The sequence below is a fragment of the Vicugna pacos genome, chromosome 5 (assembly GCF_048564905.1).
Source record: "Vicugna pacos chromosome 5, VicPac4, whole genome shotgun sequence".
NCBI classification, from domain to species: domain Eukaryota; kingdom Metazoa; phylum Chordata; class Mammalia; order Artiodactyla; family Camelidae; genus Vicugna; species Vicugna pacos.
The window spans coordinates 56,019,191-56,040,214 of NC_132991.1; the positions used below are offsets into that span (position 1 = coordinate 56,019,191).

Sequence of the window (21,024 nt, forward strand, 5' to 3'; positions counted from 1 at the left end):
AAATCATTAGATAATCAGTCTTTTTAAAATTTTAAATTTTTTATTGTGGTGGTTCTTGTTAGGATTTAGATATTTTAATTTCATATTGGAAACATTTGAATCTTGAACTACTGTTTAAATTTAGAATAAGAAAATGAAAAATGAATTAGATAATTGAGTAAGGTTCATGTGAACAAAATTTTAATAAAACAATGACTAGAAAATCTGTGTAGGGATGGGTTTGAGGTACATTCATGATCTCAAATGCTTTAATTTTCCTAAAAGACAAATTAAGCATAACTATTCATCCAACAAAAGTGAGAAAAATAATGAAAGAAGGAACCAACTAAAATGGGAAACAGGAAATAATAAAGATTAGATTGGGAAAAAATAGTGAACAAAATGCTAGTTCATTCAGCAAATTACACACTTATCTAGCTAATCTAAAAAATGAGGGAAAGAAAAGAAATACATAAAAGCTTTAAAAATCATAAAAATATCTATCAAATTTGGCAGTAATTTTAAATCAGTAAAATGAATGATTTTGAGAATATAAATGATTATATTGATTTTAGATGAGGCAGAATAATAACCATGGGTAAAATGTTCCAGGTAAAGATAACTGCGAAGGCTGTAAGAAAAAGTACCCCAGATCATTTCACCAAACCAGTAACGCCTTCATTCTGACACCTAACAGAGGTGATACAAAATGAAATGCCCTCATGTATGCATACCGTCTCATATATACACGCACCCCTACAGACCAATCTTGCCTATAACTCTTAAGTGCAAAAATCCTGATCAGAATAGTAAAAAAAAAAAAAAGAATTTCACCAGTACTTAAATATAGCATGCTGTCAAGACCAAGTAGGATTTTTCTTTGCAGGACTACAGGGATGTCAAATGTGTGTGAAAATTTAATAATTTTATATGTCATAGTAGTAGAACAAATAAGAACTACTACTCTATGATAATATCAATAGTTGTCTGAAGTGCATTTCATAAGTTCACCCTAACCAAGAACAAACTTTTTAAAGACTAGGACCACAAAGATATTGTCAAGTATCTTAAAATCACACTTAAGCATAAAACATTAGAGGTGATCCTAGTAAAGTAAGAGACTAAACACAGATGTCTGTATTTTACATTGTCGTAGAAGTTCTTAGACACCAGAAGTCATAACTAGTTAGGAGAAATAATGAAAAAAAAAAGTCCCTCTCAGAACAGCAAGAACAAACAAAATACGTAGGGAAGCCTAACAACGAAAAAGTGAAGTAACTGTGTGGAGGGAAAATAAAAGTACCAAGTGTTACTGGATAGACCTAAAAAAAAAAAAAAACAAAAATCCCCCCAAATCAGCTAAAACACCAGATAACTGGAAAAATATCCTATTTTTTATTAGCCTGAATATTGAAAAGACTTTCATTCTTCCCAGATTTACTGCATAACAAAAAAACTTGGCAAAATAATCCTTAAAGAATAAATGTGTAAAAATACCTGGGAATCCTGTTTTAAAAGATTTACTAGAGGTAATTTGCCATTCCAGATGACTAAAATACTGTATAGCTACAAAATTAAAATTGTGATATCTAACTATGATTTGAACTGTGGTACAAATCAGATACTAGTATGTATAAAGATATAATCTATTGGTAAGATGCCGTTATAAATAATTGAGAAAAAGCTGAATATTCAGTAAGTAGTGTTGGGATATTTTGGTTAACTATTTAGAGTTAATTAATTTGGACACATATTCTAAAATATATTGCTTCAGAGCGTTCAAATGTGGAAAATTGAATCATTAAATATAAACTATCTGATTCTGTAAATTAGGATGGTCTGTTTAAACTTAAAAGCAATGAAAGATGTCATAAAAGGTAGATTTCAGCATAATAAAGTTAGGAAAAATATAGGAAATGATGAATGATATTCTTAATATGCAAAATTCATACAGAACAATAAAAAAATACCAACGCCCTGCCTAAGTAAAGTAAATGGACAAAATTATGACTTAGCAACTTTCAAAACAGGAAATACAAATGATTTATAAATATAAACTGTTTTACCTTCCAAATAATCTAAGTACACCAAACAAACAAAAAGAAGCAACAAACCATGTTTCTTAGATTTTTCACCTTAGAAAAGCTTTCAAAAAGTGGACATACTCAGTACTGACAAGTGAGGCAGGATGGGTGTTCTCAAACAGTGTTGTTAGAACCAGAAGTCAGCAATACTATTTGGACAACAGCTTTGAAATATGAGTGTCAAGGGCTTAAAAATCTTCAGAATCTTTGCTAGGAATCTGTCCTAAAAACAAACATAGAGATAAAGTAGACAGATATTTGCGCACAAGGATGTTGATTTAAATATTTTGTAATAATGAAAATGGAAACAATCTAAATATACACTATTATGCAGCATAGTGGTTAAGTGAATCTTGATACTTTAAGAAATGAAATATGTGACCTTGAAAGTGTTATGAAAAGTTTCTACTTTGGTACAAAAATGCTTACAATGTTATCTTAAGTGAAAAAGCAGGGTGAAACTATTCTGTGTACACAATCATACTCCCTAGTTTTTAAAAAATCAAAGGACAACTCCAGGAAGAGCTACACTGAAATACTAATATGGTTGTCTCTGTGATATGTTGGGATGACCATTATTTTCTTCTTTCCTTTTCTGTATTTCTCACCTTTCCCAGAGTAGATATACGTCCCTTTTATAATCAGAAACCTTTTTTTAAGTAAAAGGAAATCTGAATGTAAGTTTTAGTGAGATTCGATTCACCTCAGGTTTAATAACCTTGAAAAGCTGTCTGGGTTGCCCCTTGTAACCCACCTATGACTAAGAAAGTGACCAAATATGGGATAATGCCCTGATTATAATCCTCTAAAGGACCTAGCTTCTGCCCTACCACGCCCTCTTCAATCTAATAAATCCAGTAATCAGTCTAAATGTTCATGTATTCTCAATTAAAATTACGCTTACATTTGGTAGTGTTTTTTCCTACTTAAGAAAATGTATTTTGTTTTACATCTATCCATACGTCACTATATGCTTTTTAGGTTTTACCCTGCCTTTTCCACATTTCCTTTTTGGCTCTTTGAAGTATAGCAGAATATTAGAAGTACTCCCATGCACGTGTGTTTTTATCCTTTCCTAAGTTATTTAGGGATCTTCTGTCCTTTCTGTTAATATTTAAATACATCGCATGGAGGTGAGAGATGAATGAGAACTCGTGCTTTAGGTAACCCGTCAAAACACACTTTTCTTTTGCAGGATTGGTAAGCTTATTTGATTTGTTCTTGCTTATAAAATGATGGCCTTTTGTCCCTGCTTCCTGCTCCTGATCTTGAAAGAACTGAGTTATCTGCGAGGCGGTCTGTGCTTACGCATTTCAGGGGCTCACTCCCTCAGGCCGGTTCAGCCCTATCCTGGCTGTGACTAACGGCGGCCTGTGGGTCATTTTGTGTGTTAAGCTGTTTCCTCCTCTGCCAACTCAGTCTGTTGGGCGAACCACACTGTGTGAGGAAGAGCACTGCACCGTGTGTAGGAAGTTAAAGAAGAGGGGATGTACTCTTGATCTCAGAGAACCTTGCATCAGGGGGCCAAGAAAAAAAGGTTTTAAAAATTGTAAGAAGGAAACAAGTAACAGTTATATAGAGAAAATAGCAGGGGGTTGTTCAAGCATTTAACTTGACCCTGTATATCTGGGGTTGATTAGTCACCTTGGTACAAACTACCATATGAAATAAAAGGTCAGTAAAATACAATAGTGATGCCCAATCTTCTCAGTTATGTTCTTTTCTCCCCTCCATCATGTTTTACATGCATACTTCCTTCTTTGTTCTGAATTGCTTTTCCCATTACACAGTTTGTTTTTCCCCTCATTTTTAGGACCTGCTGGAACAGAACTATACTTGTTCCGGTTTTCCCTCCATGTTTAATAAAATATTGTAATTGTGTTGTCTTTCACAGTATATTCATCAGTTACACTTTCACTGTTCCCGCAAAGCCAAGCAAATATATGGCTATTTGAAGACACTGTTTTAATTACTGGAAAATTAGCTGGTAAGTACACCACTTCTTACTTAGCTAGCAAGTAAACACTTAAAAGTGACTATATTGTATAACTATACTTCACTAATGAATCAGTGTTGATGATAAAGTGGGAAAAATCTAAATTGATCAGGGACGATTAGTATTGAAGATAAATTGATCTGAACTGATTCTCATTTCACTATCAAATGTGTGTGTGTGTGTGAGAGTGTGTGTGTAATGGAAATCATTCTCTTCTTTACTATTTTAGCCACCCTCAATAGAACATTTGACCTCAAATACTGGAAAGAGCTTTTGAACTTCTTTCCAAATCCCACCTCTTGCTGGACTTTAGTGGTTGGTGAAACTGGGGAAGGGACGCAGCCTTTTGGGGCTTTCTAGTTTGCAGGTCACCTTCATTCCTGCCTCTGACACTTATCTGCTGCCTGTGTGGGGAAGGCTTGAGACGGGGGGGATGAAGTATCCGCTCTGCAGAAGCGATCTGCCCCACTTGCACATCCCAGGGGAAGACACCTTATTTGGCGTCAGAGTCAAGCTCTGTCCCCTGCTCTGCTTAACCAACCATAAAGATGAGAGTTCCATCCTTACCTCCCTTATCTAGTCCTTAGGGGAAAGCCCAGCATGTTGTGACTCTTACTGAACATTATGTCAAACCTTTATAAATGACAGTGATCTTCCTTTTGTTTTTCTTTTGGGGAATTAATGTTTAGAACTAAAGTATAATAGGGATGACTGGTAAAGGCAGACAACTTCAAAGTGGGGTCCGATCAACGTGAGAGTCAGGGTAAAAAGAATTGTTTTTGAAATTCTCTTAATTTTCAGACGCTATCTGATTTATTCCTAATGTTTGGGGAAAAAGAATCTAATACTATCATTTGAAAAAAATTAAACAAGGGCTCAGTTAGTCTTGGAGTAGTTTACTGAGGGAGGCAGTAGACTCTTCTGCTTGAACTGACTTTGCTGGTACATGGCAGGACGGATGGATGTGGAGCTGTGTGTGAGGGGTGAAAAGTAAACAGGAACTATATGTGCACAGAGAGAGACCACATTTTACGCTGCTGGGGCCTTAGTGAAATCAGGTTCTCCCTAGTCCCTCTGCAGTGTTTGTATTTATTTGTTTTGGTTTCATTTGGGCACTCCTGCTCTTTACCGGGCTCTTCGAACCCCATTACAAATCGTAATTTCTGCTAGGTTACATAAATGGGTCAGCGTGAGTGTGTTCATGGGTCACTCCTTTGCCAGCGTACCGAGCAGTGGTGAGCTCTCATCTGTCTCGGTGCTACTGCCGTGCCTTGGCGCCTCTCCGTGAGAACACTGAGGTCTCCTGAATTCTCAGGTCCCTCCTTTTACTGCCTCACTTCCCTAAGAGTTGACCCATGGATGAGGCCAGTGGGGAAAAGTTGGATGTTTCTGATGTTAAAGCTTTCCTTAGTACACATCCTCACTTCTTAATTTCCATTAAACATTTATATTTTTCCTTCCAGGACTTTATCTGAACAGTGAAAATATAGTGAAAATGTGTAGATATGTTTGTAGTAAAAGGAGCAGGAGAAATTAGAGACTTCAGGAATGTATAAAACCTTAGAGAAGCTCAGCTAGTTGTTCCCTTTAGGGTACATGTTTTCAGTTGTGAAGACAGTTGGATTTTCATCATAATTAAGCCACACAGTTTAAAAGAGTAAGTTGATAGTACCTGTAAGGGATCAAAAGGTATTGAATTGTTCCCTCAAGGTAATTTAACAAGAATAATATTTTATGGATGTTTTGTTTTTCTTTATATCCCCTAACTATTTATTTTCCAGGTATTCTAGCTTCATACATAGATGATAAATAATGTAATATAATTCTCAAAATGTAGTTGGTCAGGTAACTCTTTAAAAACTGATACTTTTTCATCCTAAGAATTTAACTGATTGTTTCTGGTAATTTTTAGTTTCAGTGATTTAAGAGTTGAACCTTGGATTGTTAAAGATATGTAGATTATAGAAAAAATAAATATCACTGAGTTCTCCATAAATTATTCTAGAAGGTAGTCAATTCAAAGTTATTAACATGAGATAATATTTATAAATTGAGTGCTTGGCATTTGAAAGACTTTTAATGTGTGTTTAATTTCTGATAGAGAAACCTACCCACTTGAGTATATGGCTTCTCGTCAGAGACGCTTTCTGCAACAAGTTGCTGAAAACCCAGTCCTAAGCTAGCTTAAGCCCAAAGGAGGCACTTATTTATTTACTGCGTGAATAACTGATAAGCATAGGAATGGTTTTAGACTTTAGACATGATCAGGGCTTCAGTTGAAATAACTGAGAACTAGTTTTTCTCTCTCCATTTCTTAACTCTCTGCTCCTTAAATATTATCTCAATTTTCACACGAGTCTCATTTTTGGTCACAAGGTGGCTTTTGCAACTCTGACATAGACCTGCTTACGTAAAATCCAGTGGGGAAGAGCATCTCATTAACTGTGGCTGTCACAAGCCCCGTCATTCAGCAAATCAGTGTGGCCAAGAGGATAATGAGATGCTTTTTATTGGTTTCAGCCCATTCTGGCAAGCACACTATTCCTGTTTAAGAAATGGAACCCCCCCATGAACGCCATGGGTCAATGTGTGGTTCCCTAGAGTGAAACTCGAAGGTGAAGGAATGCTGGGCAGTAGAATCATGTAGTCTCTAGGCTAAAGATGCCTTGGGTGATCTAAAGAAAGGGAGATTTTTAATTTATTCAGACCTGAATATAAAATAATTATATGAGTTAGTAATGTTTTAGAAGTAATTGCTTCCCTTAGAGTAAAATGTCCTGACCGATGATACTGTGCTTAATATGAGTTTGTTTTGTCTGTTAATGAGGCTTCCTTTTTCAGATGCCAAATCTCAACCAAGTGTTCAGTTTTCAAAAGCCTTAATTAAACTACCCGACAACCATCACATTAGCAACGTTACAGGCTATCTTACGGTTCTACAACAATTTTTGAAAGTGGACAATTTTCTGTATACAACTGGAATTACTCTCAATAAGTCAGGTACTTTCTAATTTTTATGTAATCTATTTTTTTAAAAAGTACATAAATCTCATCAAATACTATTTAGATATTTGATATCCATTTAAGCTTTGGAGGAGACATGTTACTTTTGAAACTTAAATCTGGTTATTAGAATGTTTATAGGCAAGTCTATTATTGTCCAATAAAAGATCACTCAAGAATCTTCTGCATACATTATTTCAAATTAATGGAAAATTTATAGGATATGTTCATCCAAAGGAGGCAAACAAGTTATAGAAAATAGTAATGATTATTGTATAATTTTGCAAAATAAAAAAATTAAAAAATGGAAATTTGATTAAGAAGTTTATATATACTTTTGTAATTTGACCTATTCATTCTTATCAGATTGATCAGAAGTATCAATACTTGTTACAAAAATGTTTATAGATTCAGATAAGCAATTGGAAGTTTTTCTTTTCAATGTTATAATTTTAGAGAGAAAATACAAAATATATTTGAAAAGAGATATTTTCAGATTCAACAGCACTAATATATTTACATAAGGCTGTCATGACCTAAGTTAAGGAGATGATGGAATTCTTCATTTTAACAATTCACCTGTAAATAACCCTTATAAAAACTGTCTTCCCTCTGCACATCCACACTTGTTCCACTGTTGCACCTAACGAACTCCACTGTTTTAGATGACTTCAGACAATCTGTAATTTTTATGGTTTTACCTGAGTCAAATTTTTGATCCATATCATTTGGGGGAACAGTCAGAAATCAGAGTAATAAGCATGCAAGTTTTCTATTTCTTTTAACCTGCTCTAGCTGATGCTGCTGATGCCCCAGCCAGGTGACCCTCACTCTTCTGTTCCAAGCCTTTGTTTCCTACTGCACACATCTGTGACTCTGCCCACGGGCACTCCCTGGTCCAGGAAGCAGATTTAGCCCTCACGAGGGGCAAGCTCTCAACCAATGACAGAGTCCATAAAGTGTACATACCTGTCCATTAACACGTCTTGGCTTCCTTCCTTCTTCCAAGTTACTCCTCCATTCCCTCAGTGGTGGGTGCTTCCTCCCAGATTATTTCAGGGTCTGCTTCTTGAGGAAGCCAACCTAAGCCACCTGCCAAAGTTTTCCAGGCGTAAGTTACAGAATGCTCAAAATCAAAGCATCAGAAGAATGCTACCAGCATACACCACCACAGGTGAAGCACACGTGGCACTGGAGGGTGTTTATGGACAAGACTCACTAGAGTCAGAGAAGGACTTGTAATGTGCTCTGCCCTCTGGCATTCCTCTACCACCTGTTTTTGAGATTATTCATTAAATGTTTCAATTATCCGGAGAATGCTGCTAACATTTTAAAAGTTCTAGAGCGTTGCTGTCAAATGGGAATGTTCTGCTCTGCCTAACATGGTAGCTGCTAGCCACTTGTGGTGACTGAGTTCTTGAAATAGAACCAGTACACTGAGGAACTAAATTGCTAATTTCCTTTCAATTTAAATTGCCACATGCTGCCAGTGGCTACTGTACTGGATTGCACAGTTCTAGAGTTCTGTGAGTGAAAATTTTTTGTTAGTTTCCTCCTCCTCATTGTCTTTCAGTCTCTTTTTCCCCTTGTACCATTCTTTTTTCCTTCATTTTTGAGTTATAACGCCTTATCCCAAACGGTGGTGTAGCGATCTCATCAGTTTTGGCTGCATTCAGTTATGTGAAGCTACTGACTACATAAAACTGGGGGGTGGAGTTAAGAGCAGTCACTTTAGAAAGCCAGCTGGCTTTATAGTTGAAGAGATCATAATTCCTTACAGATCACATAGCACTTTATTTGTATTTAAGTTGCGTTACTTACCAGTGTAACTCGTCTCCAGAGTATGTATGGCATCACTCTGCTCATCTTATGGATAGGGTTGTAGCGTTTCACGAAGTTTACAGAAGTTAATGCAATTATATTTAAATTTTCAATAAGCCAGTGGTTGCCCTGACTGATGGCTGAAGACATCTACCAGGTGCGGTGGTAGTGATGATGACAGCTCATTTCCATGGCCTCCCAGCCCCTATGCCGTTTCCGTCTCCCTCTGCCCTCCAGTCTTCTCTCTTTCTGACACATGCCAAGACCACTTCTGACTGGGGGCTGTGCGCTTGATGCCTCTGCCTGGAAGGCTCCTCCCTGAGGTCTCTGCGTGGATGCTACCTTATCGTTCAGCTGTGGCTCCTCCTCGGAGAGACGGCCTTCCTGTTGGTCTTGCACGTTTTTAAAAACATTGAATTAGATTCCAGTGACCTTAAATCAGATGAAAGAGAATTAGATCTTAAGGCTCATATTGATTTGTCAACATTACATAAGTATAGCATTCATTTATGATCTATTTTATAGTTTAAAAATCCTTAATTAGAAGCCAGTATCTAGTTGATATTAAATGGATATCCCTGGGTGAAATAGAACTGGATATGTTAGGCCCTTATTAATGTGTTGTTAACATATAAGTACAGTCTGTGTTTCATGTATATTTTAATGAACTGTCTTTTGTTAGGTTTTGAAAGCACTGAACTGACTCCTCTTGCTGCAATATGTGTGAAAATATATTCTGGAGGAAAAGAATTAAAGGTGGACGGCTCCATTCAAGTTTCTCTCCCCCTTCTACATACAAATGATGTAAGTGCAGGGGATCACGTTCCTGCCTGGACGTTTGATATGAACACAGGTATGTGAGCTGGGTGAAGATATTCTATATTCTGAATGTTTTGATTTGGGCATTTGTATGTTTTATCTTAATGTTTCTATATTTTTATTAAAATTTTTTTGGCTTTCTCATGGTATAATTAGCAAATAATAAAATTTCTATTTTGTTACACAAAATATTAAAATTTAATATGCATTCTTTAAAACATAAAACATTCAAAAATAAATATTTTATCTTTAGTAGAGCACTAAATCAGTAATGTTATAATATTAAGTACCTTGTCAATGACCATAATTTGCCCCACTTTGATTATTATAACTGTGAGGAAGATGATTTCAATACTACAGTTAAAAACGGCATTATTTATCACATTCTCATTTTTTATATGCCCTAACATTTTGAGCAGAAAACATTTCTTATTTTTTAAATTATTTCTCCTTTTGTGGGTTTTTGTTTTGATAGGCAATATGAATTTATATCTAAAAGCTTGGTTAAAGCAATTGAAAAATGTACACTGATTTCATGAAAATAACTTTGTTTTATATAGAGATGCAGAATGATTATTTTCCAAAAAAAAATGTACCGATTTTGTTCCCTGAGTTTAGCCTCCTAAATGGCAGCTGGAAGCACTCTTTTCTCTTCTGCTTCTCTTGGTTTTGTTCTTGTATCTCCATGTAAATAAGCTGGGAGTCTTTACTAAAAAACAAACAAACAAAGGATATGATCAGTCTTAAGTGAGTCATGATACACAGCCTAGACAGTTTCACAAGACGTGGTTTCTCCCTCATCTCTTTCCGTGTTAATACTTTTCTGGGATACGATGTCCCTTCTGAATGGCAAGGAGACTGTAGGTGCCTAAATTTACACCTACCCAAGTTAAAGTCCATCTTTCAAGAGAGATGTTTTTCCTAGTAGCTGTTATTACACAAGCTCTTGGATTCACTGCAGTTGTAGAGCAGGGTTTGCATGCCCATCTCAGAACCAATCTTTGTGGCCTGCATATAGAATGCAGATTTATTTAGGCTTAAGTGATGTGTTAGAGCTGGGACTCGAGCCCCAAACTAGTCACATGGACTGAGGCTAGAGAGCAGTTGATCCTCAGGAGATTTGGAGTGAGATTTCACTGCAACTGGAAGGGTAAGTAGTGAGGCACAAATACACACATGTTCACTATGGAAGGTAAGTAATAATGTATCTATGTTTTAAAGAAAGACTGGAAACTATATAACTAACAGTGGTAGTTATAAGGGACAAACTCTTCTCTCAACTCTACCACACTCAAAACTTCGCTTCTGGTCACCAAATGTGGGGGTGTTTTTCCGCACCAGGCAGTTCTCCAACACCAGCTGGGTGTCCTAAAATTCCATTCGATTCAGACACTCTCTACCTGTAGTGTCAGACCCCTCAGGTTAAGGGCTCAGTCCCACAAGACTGTATCCTCCAACTCAAGAGGCCAGCTGCAAGTCCAGATTGTCATCTGTGCTTGTGACTGCCTGCCTATAAGTTGGTGGTTCCTGAGTTTGATCATTTGCCAGAACAGCTCACAGGAAAACAGTTTACTTACTAGATTATCAGTAAATTACAAGAGGATACAACTTGGTACTAGCCAGATGGGAGAGATGCCTAGGGCAAGGTATGGGGGAAGGGGACAGAGTTTCTGTTCTGTCTCCTCTGGGTGCATCATCCTCCCTGCATCTCCACGTGTTCACCAGCTCTGCTCTCTGAACGCTGTAGTTCAGGGATCTTTATGGTGGCTTCATTTTGTAGGCAGGATTGATTAGATCATTGGACATTGGTGATTGAACTCAATCTCCAGCCCCTCCCTTCTCTGGAAGTATGTATGGAGGTGGGGCTGAAAGGCCCAACCCTCTAGTCACATGGTTGGTTCACCTGGCAACCAGCCTCCTATCTGTGAGGACTTTCCAAAATTCATCTCATTAACATAAACTCAGCTGGGGTTGAAAACAGCTTGTTGTGAACAACAAGACACTCGTTCTAGCTTTATGGATGTTATCAAGTAGAAAATTAAATTCCAAGGCATTGGGAGCTCTGTGCCAATATTGGGGATTAAGATCAAATACATATATTTCTTATTATAAAGCAGTATCACAGTAATATACTATCATAAATTATTAGATCAAGAGCTCTATGACTTGGATTCTGGTCCATTTACCAACAGTGTGATTTTGAACTAATCAATTTATTTGGGCCTCAATCTCATAATTTGTTGAATGAGAGAATTGTTTTAAAACACTTTAAAAAACAGTATCTGCTTTATTTAGAGCCCTCCTTTCCAATTGCTCCTCCTGACAAAGGCCTTTGTCTCTAATGTACCTTCTAGTGACCGGGTTTTTGAATTGATTTATCACACATGCAATGCTTAATTTTAATGTGACTATTTAAAGAGCAATAGGTTGATTCATTTGCATCATTTCCAGTTTGTCTACCTTATCAAAAACACTATTTTATGGGTTGGAGCTTTATCATCACACTGAAACAATACACACAAAACTCAAATAGCTTTGTTCTGCTGAACTTCATTAAACTTTGGTTTTACTGAATTCTTTTTTCTATGGATGACATTTTGTTGAATAAGATAACATTTTTAAAAGTTTAAGAAATTTAATTCTAGAAGTATGCCAGCAGTATTAGAAAAAAGCAGTATTTAATTTAAAAATTAATAAGGCCCTAAAATATACACTCTACGTGTTTAATCAGAATCCCAGAACAGGTAGCAAATAACCACCTGTTGATAAACTTGGTTTTCATTACTCACATCCTTAAGACATATCTCAGTGTGTGTAATTTAATTATTTGGAGAGTCATGATTTCCCTAAATATGTCTCCATCCTTAGTTTATTTATAATAATTTTATTTCCTTTAGTCATAACAAACCGTTCAAATTATTCTATTTTTATATATTATAATATATACTATGTTATAATATATATATATATATTATCCCATGATAATATATTGCCACAGGTTTCATAATCTTTTAAAAAGTCCTGCAAAGTATTCCACATGTGACTGTCAGCAAACTATCAGCATTACAGATAAACTGATTAGTATTTTTAACTTGCCTTCCTTTTTAGGTACTTGGGTAAATCATGGCCGGGGAATGGTCAAGGAATATAATAATCATTTAATTTGGACTTATGACGCACCACATTTGGGCTACTGGATAGCAGCTCCACTTCCAGGAACCAGAGGTATTATAAAAATGAGTCAAAAAGTAAATTTAAAGAAATCCAAATACTTACACTGGAATTGATAGTAGAAGATTCCCATTTTATTCTAAGCATTGCCACTTACCTACTGTATGACTGGGAAAAGCTTCTAGTCTCTTGATCTCAGCTTTATTTTTTTCATGTGTATAAAGAAAGATTAAGTTCCACTAACTCTAAGGTCATTTATAGCTGTAATATCTGATGAATCTGTGAAGAAGTTTGTTCTTATCAAGGATTTTCTTAGTTTACTTTTTAGGAAGAAATTCTACCCAGATCAGTCAGAGCTTTTGGTTGCAAGCATCAGAAACAGATTTTAGATAATTAAAAAAAATGTATTAGGATACAGAGAGTTTGCAGGATCCCAAGGAAGGCTGAAGAACCAGGTTCTAAAAGGCAGGCATCCGAGAGGGCCCAGTGAGCAAGCCTACTTGACTGGCTCTGGAATACTGCTGCTTCCTGACAGCTGATTCCAACCCTTTGCAGTCTCTTCCTCATGCTGTTCCTCATCTTTCTAGGGATAAAGCATTGGGCCTAAACGTGGGTCATGAGGATACTCCTCATGGAGGTGTGGTGGGGAGGAGGAAGGCCTGTTGAATAATAGTGTCCCCAGACTGTTTTCAGGATAAGACCAGTGACAGCCCGAATGAAGACTGGCCTGACACATAGAAGGTGAACAGGAACCAAGAGCTGTCCACTGGGAATGACCATTCATATCCTAGGAGAAAGGAGTATTTTCACATCTCCTTGACTAACATGGTATCAGTTTATCTATGTAATTTGTACTTAGAAATCCTACATTCATCTCCAGTTGTGTAAATCTCTCAAAATTTTCAAACATTGCATATTTCATCCATTAAAGCTTCATAAAAAAAGGAATATTCTAACCTGCTGTAGTGTAGACTGGTTGCACTGCAGGCCTGCTATCACTTTCTAGGCATTTTGGGCATTTGCTGGTATTGAGTTTCCTCTTGGCTTTCCCAGCTGCCAGCTTTGCTACATCAACTTTCCAGCCTTCATCATTTCGTTGCTCTTGTCTCTTATCTCATTCTCCTTTAACCTATAGGTTTGTTTATTTATAAAAACAAAACTTACAGCAGCATTTTAGTGAAGTTTTTGGAGAGTGTGAAAGCCGAATGTGTATGTCACTCCATCTTTAATCAGGTGTCAGTGATAATTCTTTTGGTTCATCTAGTATGTTGGCTTCCAGCTGAAAGGCAGCTGCAAGCTGGCTATTTCATGCTGTTCAGCAGTAGTTCCAGGGCACACCCTGATCCAGGATGTGATGACACTTTGCATACATTTCTCTGTAGCCAGTATTCCAACAGGAGAAATTTAAGCCATTAACCATTATGATCTGTTTTTGTTTGAACTCAAGTGTTTACGAGATTATTTATTCAGAAACCAGAGGGTGGTTATTTCTGTTTTTCATGGTGCAAAGTATCATGCAGTCTTGCCAGCTGTCTGACCTTATTCCATTCTAGATTTGCAACTCTAATGAAATATTGATGAAAAAGCACTAATATTTAATACTTTAGCTCAACTAAATCTTAGTTATTCATTTCTAATAAAAGTAACCTAAGGAGCACTTGAGTTTTCTAGAGAAGGAGCACTTGCCACAAAAAATATGCCTGAAGCAACCAATTTATACAAGCTGACTGTGAATTATAAAAGGTGAAATAATTTTAAAATCGGTGGAAGTTTTGTTTTAGCTTGTATGTTGGGAACCATTTTATGTGAATCAGAGTACTAAAATGGAAGTGTGTGTGGTATTCCCATTTGAATTAGGTACCTTCCAGTGATGCTTTTTTTTTTTTAAATCCATTCTGTGAGCATATCACAGTCATAGGAACATTACACTAGACATAGGGATGACCTGATTGTAGTTCTGGCTTTGCCAGTAATTAATGGGTGAACTTGAAATAGTACTTACCCATCTGAGTGTTAGTTTTTTTCTAAATTGCAAGAGTTGGCTATGAGGCTCACTAATGTTCCTACACATTTTAGGATGTGAGTGTTAACTGTGAAATCAAAATTGGTCCTATGATGGGCTAGTTAGTGTCTGGTATGCTGGAGCTGCTTAAGTTATAATGTGGTTAATAATATACTAAGTATGTTTTAAAAATACATCTTACTATTTTTTCAAGGAATTCTAGAAATCTAAGTGCAAGAAATTAATTAGTTCACAAATTGCTGTAGGTAGGTGGGTGGCTGAGTATGGAGTTTATTAAAAAGATATTATTAATGTTTTTAAATATGCATTTTCAAGTATATTTGATTGAGATTGTAATTTTCTACCTCTAACTCCTTTTGGGCATATGTGTGCGCACCCATGTGCAGATCTGTGCTTTTTTGCTATTGTCATACACACATTAAGACTTGGGGCAAATGCAACAGTGTCAGCCTTATATTTCCAAAAGTGAGTTCTGTTGTAATTCTGTGGAGTAAGTCATTAGCATTACTCTGTTGTGGAAGTATATATATTCATATGTTCTTAGAAGCAGAAGTTGAATTTCTCCCAGTTATAATCAAACTTTACTTTGTGGCAGCTCTGGATCCTGAATAAGAATCTGCAGATGGAATTGCTACTTTTCTTTTTTGTTTGAAGAAATTTCACTTTGTGCAGTGCTGTACTTGGTTGCCTATTTGATATGATAAACCCTTTATCAGTTACCACAGAGGAAAGAGTGGTCGATCCTGGAACTGCCTGTTCTTATATGAAGTTTCATTTAACACAACAGCGGTATAATTTAGCTAACACTTAACTGAGCGCTTATGTGCTTATCACTGTTCTAAATATTTTATAAGTATTAACCCATTTAATCCTCATAACCGCCCACACAGGTAAGTGATGACAGATCTGGACTGAGACACATGTAAATGAAGCCTGCCCCAAACCACACAGAAATAAAGGGTGAGGCCAGGATTCCAGTTCAGGCACTCTAGCTCCAAAGTCTGAATGGGTGCATAACCAGAACACCGCTTCTCCAAACCCTTTAATATGACTGGTACTTTAACTTTGCATCATGTAACTTGATAAAAGTAAAGGGTCTGAAGACCTCATGATCCTTAGTTTTTCTAGTGTCCCTGGTGAAGCTGAGAGCCTTATGCTGGACATTTCCTCATGGTGGAGATGACCAGGAAGTCGGCTGTCTCATCACTCTCCCCACTTTATCACCCTGAATACATATTAGAATCTAGCTGATACTGACTTGTTACATACATTTTTGAGCAAAATGAAGTCTTAGTGATGTTGAAACATTATCTCAAGATTAGTTGCATTTATTTTCATAGGCTACACCAGTCATTCCCGGTGCCGGTGCTTAGTCTGCTCTTCCCTGCAGTTAAGCTGATTACAGCAGCATTGGACTTACGTGCTCTCGTAAGGAAGAAGAATGGGTCCCTGTGCCTCTGCTGGGCTTAGCTTACTGAGAACACGGCATTGTCATATCCTAGAGCCCAGCTGGAAGGAATTGCAACTTTTAATTCAGGTTCCCCAGTTTCTGGATTCTCTCTGGTCCTTTCATCCCTGTTTACTTTGGCAAATTCTTGTTTGAATTTATCTTTAAGGTTTCTTTTTTAATAGGATGCAGCCAACAATCAGTACTCACTACCAACATTCTATCTCAAAACCTCTTTACACAAAACTCTCATTAGAAATGTTTTCTCCCAGTTTGTTCCACCAAATATTTTGCTACCACATTTTTACTACCTCCTGCAGCAGCTTCCTCAGTGCTTGGCTTGGAAGCCAGTGTCACATGTTTTAGGTTTTTGTTACAGCGGCATTTCAGCATCTTGGTACCGATGTCTGTAATGCTCAGATTGCCGCCGTAACAAACAAACCTGTTGTCTCTGGCTAACAACAGCAAACACTTACCTGTTGCTTTCATTTCAGAAATGTTGGGCTTGGCTTGGTTCAGTTCAGCATTTTTTCCTTTGTTCAGAACCTGAGCTGAAGGAAGAGCAAAACTTTAGGATTTACTGCTCACATGGTCGGGGGCTGTAGCAAAAGGACAGGCCATGCATTCATGCAGCCTCATTGAAGGTGCTCACATTTCACTGGGCAGAGTGAGTCAGCTGATTAAGCCTGAAGTGGGTAGCGAAGGTATTCCCCACCCACAGGGAAGCCTGCCTTGGGAGGGGAGCAAATACAACTATGTATACACGTATTTCATTTGCCTCGCGCAGGATATTTGATCTCAAGTAGTGTTTTCTCTTCGTTTATATTTAGGTTCAGGTATAAATGGAGACTCAAAGGACATAACTGCCTACCACACAGTGTTTCTTACAGCCATATTAGGAGGAACGATAGTCATTGTCATTGGATTTTTTGCTGTCCTTCTTTGTTACTGCAGGTAAGAACAATACTAAGGTGTGTGAACACAGAAACTATCGGATTATAGTTATCATGTCTGTGTGTGCTCTGTATTACGGAATTTATTTCTAGAAATCAGTGGTTTGGTCTTTAAAATATGTAGATTAAAATAAAAATGGACATTCTGACAATAGCATAACAGACACAATAAGCATATTACAAAATGTTTTTTTTAAAATGAAGCCTTTTAGATCATAAACATATTATGAATTTATTTTAATGAAGCCTTCTAGGTCCTAACTTTTAAGCATTTCTTGCCTTCCCCTCTACTCTAGGGACAAATGTGGTACTCCACAAAAAAGAGAAAGAAATGTCACTAAGCTTGAGGTCCTCAAGAGAGACCAGACAACTTCAACAACACACATAAATCACATCAGTTCAGTCAAAGTTGCATTAAAAGCTGAGGACAAGTCACAGATATTCAATGCCAAAAACTCCTCGTACAGCCCTCAGAGAAAGGAACCATCAAAGGTAGAAGCAGAAGACAGAGTGCCCGTGGTAAAAACTCGGGACAATTTAAAAATCTACAATGAAGATGTTTCATTTCTGTCAGTCAATCAAAATAATTACTCAAGAAACCCAACACAGTCTTTGGAGTCCAGTGTAGGGGCCAAACAGCCTAAACATGTTAACAGCAATATACCTTCGTCTCTAAGTGATGCTCAAGAGGAAAAGAGGTACCTCACAGGTAAGGAAGAGGTGTATGGGCATCCCCACATTCCTGAACAGCTAATGCACATCTACAGCCAGCCCATTGCCATCCTTCAGACATCTGACCTTTTCTCCACCCCAGAGCAGCTACATACTGCTAAGTCAGCTACTTTGCCAAGAAAGGGACAGTTAGTCTATGGCCAGTTGATGGAACCAGTAAACAGAGAGAACTTCACACAGACATTGCCCAAAATGCCAATGCATTCTCATGCACAGCCCCCAGATGCCAGGGAAGAGAATATCCCACTCGAAGGTCAACAGAGCTTGCCATCCCAGACTTCAGATTGGAGCCGGTATTCAAACAGCTTACTAGAATCTGTTTCTGTTCCTGGAACACTAAATGAAGCTGTGGTAATGACTCCCTTCTCGTCAGAGCTTCAAGGGATTTCAGAACAGACCCTGCTAGAGCTGTCCAAAGGAAAGCCCTCCCCCCACCCTAGAGCCTGGTTCGTGTCTCTTGATGGAAAGCCAGTTGCACAGGTGAGGCACTCCTTCATAGACCTGAAAAAGGGCAAGAGAACCCAGAGCAATGATACGAGTCTGGACTCGGGGGTGGACATGAATGAGCACCACTCAAGCAGAAAACTGGAGAGGGAGAAAACTTTCATCAAAAGCATGCATCAGCCTAAGATCCTTTACTTAGAAGATTTAGACCTGAGCAGTAGTGAGAGTGGAACCACTGTCTGCTCCCCCGAGGACCCAGCTTTAAGGCACATCCTAGATGCAGGGAGTGGAGCTATCGTGGAGCACCCTGGGGAGGAGTCCCCAGGAAGAAAAGGCACTGTTGAAGATTTTGAAGCCAATATATCCCCGACTAAGAAAAGGGGCAGGCCACCGCTAGCCAAAAAAGATAGCAAGACTAATATTTGGAAGAAGCGAGAGGAACGCCCACTTATTCCCATAAATTAACATCAAGAGTGGTTGTGTCTCTGCTGTCTCGTGCTGTTTATCCTTGCTTCTCGTTGTAAATTGCCGTATGAACTTCTTAAAAGTTGAGACTGAGGAATCTCGTGGTCCCTGGACATGTCTCAAGCAGAGTAAATAGTAAAATGGTAATGCAGTAGTGAGAGAAAGACACCAAGGAATGCTTTTTCTGGCCTATTCTTTTCATTTATTTTTGGGTGATGACTTTGAATGATCCTGGAGTTCAAAATATAATATAGCTTCGAGACGTTAGTTATCCGAAAATGTTGCTCCGTCAGCAAGTTTAGCCCTGATTCCCTGCAGAATAACAGTGAAAAGTGTACTCCTAAAGTTGCTTTCAAAATTGTTGCCTCTGCTCTGATGACTACCCCTGTGAAACGTTTAGAAATGACACTGTACTCTTCAAGCATCATATTCTTGTGAAATGTTACTATTACGTTTTCTACTGCCTATACTTGAAAGTAACTTGATAAATGTCCTGGACTGATGTTATTCTAGAGTTCAAAAGCCAAACCACATGTTTTTCCCCCGATAAACAGCATGTGTATTGTATCAACCCAAAAGTAAATTCCATACTCATATAAGATGGGCAAAAAGCTACTTGGTTGTGAGAGAGGGAAATGCCAGCTCTTTGGTTATTTCGGATGTAACTTCACAGAATAAATAAGGTGTCAATTTGTTAGAAATCTGAGAAATGAATACTCAGATACTGAATTTTTATTTAAAAATTTCTTACCCCTTCCCACACCACCAAGAAATTAAATGAGCTTAGCTGTCAAGGAAAACTTTTTACCAATCTAAAAAACCAAAAAACAGACATCCCCTCCGCCATCTTTAGTTTAAGACTCATTGATATATTTAGGCTAAAGTCAGTTTTAAGATATTTCTTCTATTCAGAAAAAGATTTCAGTCACTTAAATGCTATTAAATGTTATTAAAAAAATCAATGAATTGACAATTTCTTATGAACACCAATAATTAAACTAGGTGGAGCTAAAGGAAAAACATTTCACTTTTTTGAAACGTCAAGTAGAAAAAAAATGCCATTTCTCTGAGACTCAAAAATATCTTCAGGATATTAGGTATATATTCAGTTTTTTTCTTCTACTGACATTCATAAAATATGTTTGGGAAAGCCAGTTTTAATTTCATGGCAAAAGTAAAAAATTTTTCTTAAATCATTCAAATGCTGGAAGTTACATAAAGAACATCTTTTTTCCAGTTTTGGAATACATTCTTTTCATCATCACGAGGAATTCAGTGGGAACACAATTCAACAGCTGTTTTTAATTTTAAGTGTCTTCAACTCAGAATTAGCATTCATATGTCCTAAAAATGAAGCTCTTTGTTAATTAAAATCAACTCATCCCATTTTTCTTAAAACTTCCATAAAGGCAAATGTCTGAAGCAGCTTCCCCTTTCCCTTGAGGGAAAAAAATGAAACTAAATTGCTTTAGTTCTCATGCCCTGCTAATTAACATGGGAGCAACATAGAGACCCAAGGTACATAAACAAGTTGAAAGAACTAAAATTTGTCACATTAGCTTCAGTCAAATTACAGATGGATATACAATGAAAGACAACAGCTTTTCCCCCCAAGATAGAGTAGACTTCAGCCAGTTTTTCCTGTAATCATTTCTGAAGTATGTAACCTGTCAGATAACACTCCTACCTTTCTGTATTAACCCAAAGAACTTAAAGACCTAGGCAAAAGTTTGCTATATTTTACAGCAATCCAGGGAAGAGATACATGTTTTGGGTAATACCTAGATTTACTTTTTTGGGGGAGGGGGTGATAAGATCCAAAATTAGAGGTGGCTTCTTACTAGTCTTATACAGAAAGATGCAAGAAAAGTGGCATAAATGAAAATGATTCGGAAAAGGTTAAGGAGTTAGTGCTCTGCTGAAGTGCCTTTGATATAGACTTGCTTTATTAGAAGGATATGGAACATCTTTCTTAAATGTGCATTTTCTTTGTTAGCCAAATTAAACAGATGTGCAGTTTTTATTAAATATATAGATCTAGTGTTTCACGTTGGAACAATGAATTTTGCATGCCAGTAACATCTCTT

General features: G+C 37.2%; 1 protein-coding gene and 1 long non-coding RNA gene across 2 annotated transcripts in view; one reads left to right on the forward strand and one right to left on the reverse strand.

Annotated features, from left to right (window-relative positions):
- Positions 1 to 9,303, reverse strand: part of LOC140696422 (uncharacterized) — a 32,880-nt gene extending 23,577 nt beyond the window's left edge. The window contains exons 1-2 of the long non-coding RNA XR_012072727.1: positions 8,884 to 9,303; positions 8,032 to 8,154 (exon numbers count right to left, since the gene is read on the reverse strand). This is a non-coding gene — a long non-coding RNA (uncharacterized lncRNA). The remainder of the gene's footprint in view (positions 1 to 8,031; positions 8,155 to 8,883) is intronic.
- Positions 1 to 19,440, forward strand: part of FAM171B (family with sequence similarity 171 member B) — a 56,178-nt gene extending 36,738 nt beyond the window's left edge. Inside the window, exons 3-8 of the mRNA XM_006210003.3 lie at positions 3,958 to 4,050; positions 6,901 to 7,059; positions 9,566 to 9,736; positions 12,811 to 12,927; positions 17,174 to 17,297; positions 17,593 to 19,440. Coding sequence (XP_006210065.2) covers positions 3,958 to 4,050; positions 6,901 to 7,059; positions 9,566 to 9,736; positions 12,811 to 12,927; positions 17,174 to 17,297; positions 17,593 to 18,937 — 2,009 coding nt within the window. The 3' untranslated portion in view covers positions 18,938 to 19,440. The remainder of the gene's footprint in view (positions 1 to 3,957; positions 4,051 to 6,900; positions 7,060 to 9,565; positions 9,737 to 12,810; positions 12,928 to 17,173; positions 17,298 to 17,592) is intronic.
- Positions 19,441 to 21,024: the final 1,584 nt, after the last annotated feature.